The following is a 7,341-nucleotide window of genomic DNA, read 5'->3' as shown; positions in this document are numbered from 1 at the left end:
GCCCTGGGGTTGCTTGGGGAGCTCTCCGTGCGGGTGTGTAAGCCGAGGGCCCGGCTGTGGTCCCGCCCAGCTGGAGGGAGCCTCCTGTCCCTTTGGAGCAGAGGGAAAAGACCCGGCAGTTGGGTTTCTGGCAACTGCCTCCTGCCAAGGATTTGCAGCGGGACGGTTTTCCCAGACGGTTGAATGAGTAGGGGAGAGCTAAGTAGACAAGGAATTGGTTGTTGAATAGCCCGGGAGCATGTTTTTTTTTTTTCTTCTTTGTAATCCTGCTTGGGAGGATGGGAGCTTTTCTCTTCCCTGATAGAAGTACAGTTGCTGCCAAGGGAAACATACCTGAGAACCAATACTCACCTAGTCTTCCCTTTGCCTCCTTTCCTCTTCCCTGCCTCCTACACAGCTCCCTCATCCCAGCACCTCGGTGCTGTCTCACCTGAGGGTTTAGAGCTGCCTCCCGGACCTCCCAGGACAAGTCCAGGTGCTCAGGAGTCTGACGCTTCCCCACCAGCTCCCAAGAGAATGTTTACCACCTCTGGACTTCCTGGGGTCTCATCTGAGGAACCAGGCACATGCAAATTTCCACTCAAGCGTGAGCTCGTCATTCCACTGGTTCGCATGGACCTTAAACGCCACCCTGAGCTCATGGTTCCACTGGTGCCTGTAGACCATCCGAGAACTTCCGTGGCCCTTCCGCAGAAGCGCAGCTGCACATCTTCAGAGCAGCACACCCCAGCCTACAGCCCATCAGGTAGGGAGACAGTTTGTACCCTTGCTTTTCAAACAGGTCCTGGAAAGTGACCATTTAAAGTCTTTTTGCACAGTGTTCTGTCATGGGTAGATCTCAAGTGAGAATCAGGTAGAAAGTGTCAAGTGTATGGGGAAGCAGGACCATGAAAACAAAACCAGTCTCTGTCTGCTTTTCCTGTCCTTCCTCCAGATTTGGAGGCTGTTCTGGCCATTTTCCAGACAGCCTCTCTGTAGGGATGAAAGGGAGAGGCAGAAAACATTGGTCCACAACTGGTCAGTGTCACGTGCACCCCCATCTCTCTTGAAATGAAGCCCAAACTAGGATGCTGACAGGATATTGCAGAGCTTACAGGTTGTCTCTCCTGCAAAGAAGGCTATTAAATTTCAGTGAGCTCTGTGTGTCCCCAGAACTGCTGCAGCTGCAGAATACAGCCTCACCCACAAGGTTGCTTTTTACAATACAATCAGAGTTGAATTTTAGCATGTGTGTCTGCAGATCTGGGCTCTTCCTGGGTGAATCCACTTTCTGTGGTCTGTTGGGATGAGAAACTCAGAAGCAGCCACATCTAAAAGCTGCTGGGGAGATAGAAAAGGCTGAGATTACAAAGTCTTTGTGTGTAGATCAGTTTTACAATCCATCCTTTAATATCCATACCCATCAATTAGAGGAAACACTGTTTGAGAGGAAGAAATCAGTCTTCCAATCCCCTGGGAAGTTGGAATACATTTCTGGAATTGAGTTTCTGTGTGCTTCCTGTGATGTTTGCTGCAAGGCAGCAATAGAGCTCTGTGTCCCAAAGCCACATTCTGGAGCCTGACCAATGTGTTTGGATTCCTGCAGCCACGCCAGGCAGTTCAGCCCCCAGTGCTCCAGCTGGCAGTGCTGGTTGGGCAGCGTGGACGGCCTCCAGCTGGGCTTGGAATAGTCCTGGGGACGAGGAATTGCCACCCCTGGATCTAGACCTTGTTCTTAAGACACTGGAGGAGATGCTGTCACCATCCCTGCCTGAAAGGTCTCCCTTTGCTCAGGTAACTCCATTGGGTGGGAGGGAAAGGGGCTGGGCTGAGAGCTGTGGATGTTGTTGCATGGCTGAGAAGCAAAGGCTTCTTGGATTAAGCTTTGAATGGACGAGGAAGGATTTGCTTGGTCAAGCAAGATTTCCAAAAGAAGAGGGAATGAAAAGTCTCCCCCCTTAGGGAGGATGAGAGGTTTGAGCCGGTGGTGGCCAGGTTTGGGTGCTCCTTTTGCTGGGGAGAATCCCTGGTGCAGGGGCCTTTGTGGTGATGCTCTGTAGGTTCTAAGAGGCTCTGTGTGATGGGAAAGAAGAGAAGAGTGTGGGGAGAATTGCCACTGAAGGCAAAGTGTCCCATGCAGGGAGGGGCAGGCGAGAGGTGCCTCCGTTAGAGCAGCAGACGTGGGCTCTGCCTGTTTTGGGTGGGAAGGCCAAGGCAAAGCAAGGGCTGGAGCTGCAGCTTTCTTGTCCTCTCAGTAGCCTGGTGCCTCCATTCCTGTTTCTATCTGGCAAATCCTCAGCTGGGCAAACTTGCCAGCCTTGCTCTCTGTGTTCCAGAGCTCAGGCACCTTCCTCTTGGGCATCTCTGTGGGAAGAGATGTGTGTTCCCATCCAGACCCTGCAAAGCTGCAGCCTGGATGAGAGTGTTCTGCTGTTCTGCTCAGGGCTGTGGAGGGAGGAGCACATCCCTGTGCCAGGAGCTGGCAGAACTCCTTCCTTAGTGCCCACTTCATGTGTTCAGTGTGAGCCCCACATTCAACTTTGTCAGCTTTGGCAGCTTTTGGACTGTGTTTGAGAAGTCAGTCTTCTCCACTGTTGAAGGCCTTTGGGGCCCAGACTTCTTTGTTAGGAACAAGGGATGGAAGTGTGTGAGCAGTGGAGCTTTTAGGGGGCAGAAGTGTTGGTTTTGAGGCCCCATGACTTGTGTGATTGGTGAGCAGGACAATGATGATGCTGGACATGAACGGGTTAAGGACTCCTTTAAGCCCAGGGGCTTCTTCTGTGTGGAAGAGCAATTCAGTCAGGGACCATGAGTCCTTGTGTTTGACAGATTCCCTCTTTGGATTAGGAATCCCCTTCCTGTTAACTCTTGCCTCTTCCCAGATGTGCCTGGAGTGTTCAGTTCCTGTGTTGGCACAGGCCTTTTTGCATATTATTATACAACTTTGCCAAAGAATTTCTCTGTTTTGTTTAATATGCAGACCCACTGCCTGCTGCAGATTTATTAGCCAGAAAGGGCAGAGTCAAGGTGGTGAGTGGGATTTTTTGGGATCCCCAGTATCTCATTGCTAAGTGTGATGACCTTTCGTCTTCTGTAAACTCAGACACAGCAGTTTTCAAAAGCATTTTCTTCTTCAAGAGAAGAAAATGTGGCAGGCTCTGATCTATTGTGTCCCTGCAGAAAACAGTGAGTGATCTTTGGGTTTCTTTCTTTCTGGTTTTCAGGACAATCGTAGTGTTGCCCCTGAGTCTTCAGGAAGGGAGGCCGGGAACAGGGCTGCAGCAGAGGGAGCTTTGCCTGGCGCCATGAGCTGCAGAAAGAGGTCCCTGGAGCCCGAGGAGCCTGGTAAGGAGAGAGCCCACACTGCTTTAGAGAGCTCTGAGGCAGCTGCTCTGAGCCTGCCTCTGGCAGGAAGGGAGATGAGAAGAGTTGAGCTCTTGTCTGCAGGGTTGGTGCTTCCTGGTGCCTTTAGGTCAAATCCTGCCCTGGCACAGCCTCCCCGAGCCCTGCCCTCCACGCTTCTCCAGAGGCACTGACACTGAGTGCTGTGCTGTGGCCAGAGAGCCATGAATAACCCTGACCCTGTGGGAGTTGTGTCACCAACCCAGGTGTCCCAATTTGGAGCTGAAGTCTGTGGATGAGTTTGCTGCAGGGTGACAGTGCTCTGGAGGCAACACTGAGTGACTCCTGAAGCAAGAGAGCAAAACCCCAGCAGAAAGTCAATGTAGAAGTCTGAGCTTTTTGTCTCAGAACATTAAATCAATGTATGACCAATCTGCTGGTAGGCCTAGTGAGACACATTAAAAATACAAGCAGCAGAAGCTCTGAGGCCAAGCAAATGATAAAACACAAGGATTTATGATTTGGAAAGGAAAAACTTACCCCAAATTAGCGAGAACTAATAGGAGAGAGAGAGCACCTTGGATCTGCATTCTTGAGCAAGGCTGGTGCAGCCTGCAGGCCTCATGGGGAGATCTTTCCCTCCCAGCTCTTCCTGCCAGAGCTGATGGTCGAGTTGAAGCCGCTGTTGCTCACTGCAGAGGGCAGTTTGTAGGTCCCAGGTAATGGAGCTGGTTCGTAACTCAGCTCACAGCACCCTTCAGCTTCAGCTCTTTCAGTGAGGACTGAGGTGTCTGTGTCAGCACAGAGGAGGAACAAGGCTGGGCTTCTGTGTGGGAGCTGGGACTGTCTGTGCTTCAAGCTCTCGTGGGTGCCATTTGCACTGCGGGTGCTGAGACTTTATCGGGAGACTTCAAACCTTCGGAGGTTTTGAAAACTTGGAATGCTCCCTGTTCTTTAAAGAGCAGGCTTCAAATTCCCAAGGGAGAGTCTGCCTTTCAGGTCACCTTCTACAGTCTTTGATAGAAAGGCAATTACTTCCAAAAGGAGAGATGCCTGAAGGCCAATATTGACTCAGTGTTCCTTTTGCTTCCCAGATATCCATCTGATCTACCTCTCCAGGAGGGCTGCCTTGCGTGGGAGGAAGGGACCGAGGGAGAGCCTGTGACCATCAGGCAGGTGGAATCCCTCTGTTTATAGATAGATTTATAGATGTCTATAGTTATATTTATATATCCATATAGTTATTTATAGTATTTATACTATACTTATTAGTTACATATAGTATTTATAGATTTATAGAGTTGTGTTTATAGGTGAATGTATTTATAGATCTGTGTAGTTAAATTTATATATATAGTTATAGATGTGATGTAATTATATTTATACATAGGCAGTTAAAGTTATAGATTTGCAGATTTATATATGTGTAGAGAAAAATATTTATATATCTAAGTTATATTTGTAAATGTACACAGTTATACCATAAGAGGTATTTGGATGTTTAGATACATAGATTGATGTTTATATAGCCTAGGCTGCATCCTAAGCTCTTTCTGCCCTCAGCCACCTTTTTAATCTCTTGTTTTCCCCCTGTGCCCCCTCTGTCCCCTCTTCCTGTGCTGGCTCCGAGCTGGCGGCCGGGCCGGGCGCAGCAGCAGCTGCAGCCCCGGTGTCCCTGGAGCGGTGGGAGCTGCCGGTGGCCGCAGGCACTGTGCCCTGAGGAGCTGCTGGAGGACGGTGAGCCAGAGGGGGCTGAGGGCGCTGAGGAGGCAGCGACACTGAAAGGACGGTGACCTTGAGGTGCTGGTGGGACTGGGGGGTTTGGGGGAGCAGAGGGCGAAGTGGCACTGAGGTAACAGGGAAGTGGCACAGGCTGAGGGGGGTGGCAGGTCTAAGGGGACAGGATGGATCTGAAGGGACTGAGGGGCGTGAGAGGACTGTGGGCGTCTGAAGAAACTGAAGGCGGCTGTGCGTTTGCCGAGGGCATGGCAGGGCTGAGGGGATGGAGGGGGCCAGCAGGGAGCACAGCGGGATCTGGGACTGTGGGTCTGCCAAGCCATGGAACCAAGTCCAGAGTCTCCACTTTTGCCACAGCTGCCCTGAAGACCTTGAGAACATCCAGAGACTGATGAGAACCAGCAGGGAGAAGCTGAAGGGCACAGCAAGAGCAGTGAACGGGGACCTGCTGCTGCCACCCGAGAGCCTGGGTGAGGCCCCAGGGCCGGTGAGGCAGGGTGGGCGTGAGGCTGGCGTGGGCTTTGGCCGCGGGCACTGGCCGGCTGGGCAGGAGCGGGCCCTGCCCGTGCTGGGGCCGCTCAGCGCGGCTGCCCCGGGCGGCACAGGGGCTGTCCTTGGGCAAGGCAGCTGCGCCGGCAGGGCCCGGGAGCGGTGCCGGCTGTGCCGCGCTGCCGGGGGCTGCGGGACGGTCCCGCCGGGGCTGCGCTCGCCACAGCCCGGCCCGCTGGGCCTGGTTTTTCTTTCTAAGCCTCCTGGGGAGGCTCTGAGATTTCTCTTCCCTGATGGAAGTGCAGCTGCTGCCAAGGGAAACGTCCCGATCCTGACTCAGTGTTCCCTTTGCTTCCCAGATATCCCATCTCTGTCCCTGTCCAGGAGAGCTGCTCTGCACGGGAGGAAGAGACCGAGGGAGAGGCTTTGAAAATGGGGCGGCTGGAATCCCTCTGCTTGTATTTCTGTTTAAAGATGTATGGACTTGCTCATAAGATAGTGATAATTACATGGATATTTATATGTAGGTTGCTATTTGTATAGGTATATTTCTATATGTATGTTGTTATATTTATGGATGTATGCTGTATATATATATATGTTTGTAATTATATATATGTGTATCTATCTATCTAAGTATATATGTATGTTGTTATGTCTGTGTTAAGTTCTGTTTCCTATGTATGCTGATTTCTAGGTATCTATTTCTATTGATGTAGTTCTAGGCATATGGCTACTTAAATAGGTATAGTGGTATTTGGTTAGGTATATATGTCTATTTTTATATTTTTATATGTATATTGATCTATTTCTATGTATAACTGTATTTACATATGTGTTGAGATGTACAGCTATATATTGGTATTGATTCAGTTGTATGGATATGGAGATTGGTATGGTTGCCTAGAGATAGGTTTGTTGTATGTATGTATTTATAGATATAGTATGTAATATCTAATATTTCATCTATATCTGTATCTTGTGGTGGTTATAAATGTCTTTATTTCTATTTAAATATGTGTGAAGTTGTATAGTTGTAGAATGCTGTTTATTGAGTTCTTGGCATAGGGCTATTTAGAGAAGGATAGTGATATTTTTGTACTGATATATGGGCTGTACGGTTGTAGTAGTATGCAATAAATTAAGTTGTTAACCTTCAGTTGATCTTTGTGTATAGTGAGTTGTTGTAGAGGTTGGCAATAAATTAATTTTTGTTAACGGAAGTGGGTATTTGTATAGTTTTACATTGCATTGTTGTAGAAGTCTAATAAATTACTTTTTTGAACTTCAAGTTAGATCTGTATAGTTATATATTGTCAGCGCGGGTGTAGCAATTTGTAATAAATGACATTTGTCAACTGAGATGAGTGTCCTGTGATTTGTGCTCTCCAAAGCAAGGGGCAGATGTAGACGTGAGGACGCTGGAGGATTTTGGCCATGAAAATCGCCAGCCGTGCCCAGCAGATCCCCCAGCTGCAGCCAGGCTGGGCAAGGGAACGGCACATTTGGGCTGGCAGCAGAGCCACACGTTGGCTACAGACTCGCTGCAGAGGCCTGCTGAGAAAGCGGGGCTCCCCTGAGCATAGAACTGCAGCCAGGAGCCACCCGGGGAGGAGAAATCGTGCACAATGAAAACAAGAAAGAAAATGTGGCAAAACAGATGTGGTGATACTGTGGGAGCTTGATTAGATGCCCTAAATCACCACTGTCTAGGCATGTATTCAGCAACAATAATGTGTATAAAATCCCTTCCAGGAAAGATAGGATTGCACTTTCCCCTTCATTTACCTTGCT

General features: G+C 49.5%; 1 protein-coding gene across 2 annotated transcripts; it reads left to right on the top strand.

Annotated features, from left to right (window-relative positions):
* Positions 1–349: 349 nt before the first annotated feature.
* Positions 350–6,347, top strand: LOC138102576 (uncharacterized). 2 transcript variants are annotated; one of them, XM_069000299.1, is made up of 6 exons: positions 350–745; positions 1,586–1,773; positions 3,204–3,324; positions 4,416–5,058; positions 5,416–5,528; positions 5,907–6,347. In XM_069000299.1, the coding sequence occupies exons 1-4, from the start codon at positions 517–519 to the stop codon at positions 4,484–4,486; spliced, it is 609 nt and encodes a 202-aa protein (XP_068856400.1). In that variant the 5' UTR covers positions 350–516; the 3' UTR covers positions 4,487–5,058; positions 5,416–5,528; positions 5,907–6,347. The 2 variants fall into 2 exon arrangements, with proteins under 2 accessions (XP_068856400.1, XP_068856398.1); XM_069000297.1 differs by having other exon boundaries at positions 4,416–5,121.
* Positions 6,348–7,341: the final 994 nt, after the last annotated feature.

This window comes from Aphelocoma coerulescens, unplaced genomic scaffold (genome assembly GCF_041296385.1).
Source record: "Aphelocoma coerulescens isolate FSJ_1873_10779 unplaced genomic scaffold, UR_Acoe_1.0 HiC_scaffold_87, whole genome shotgun sequence".
NCBI classification, from domain to species: domain Eukaryota; kingdom Metazoa; phylum Chordata; class Aves; order Passeriformes; family Corvidae; genus Aphelocoma; species Aphelocoma coerulescens.
This window is presented reverse-complemented; position numbering and strand designations above follow the sequence as displayed.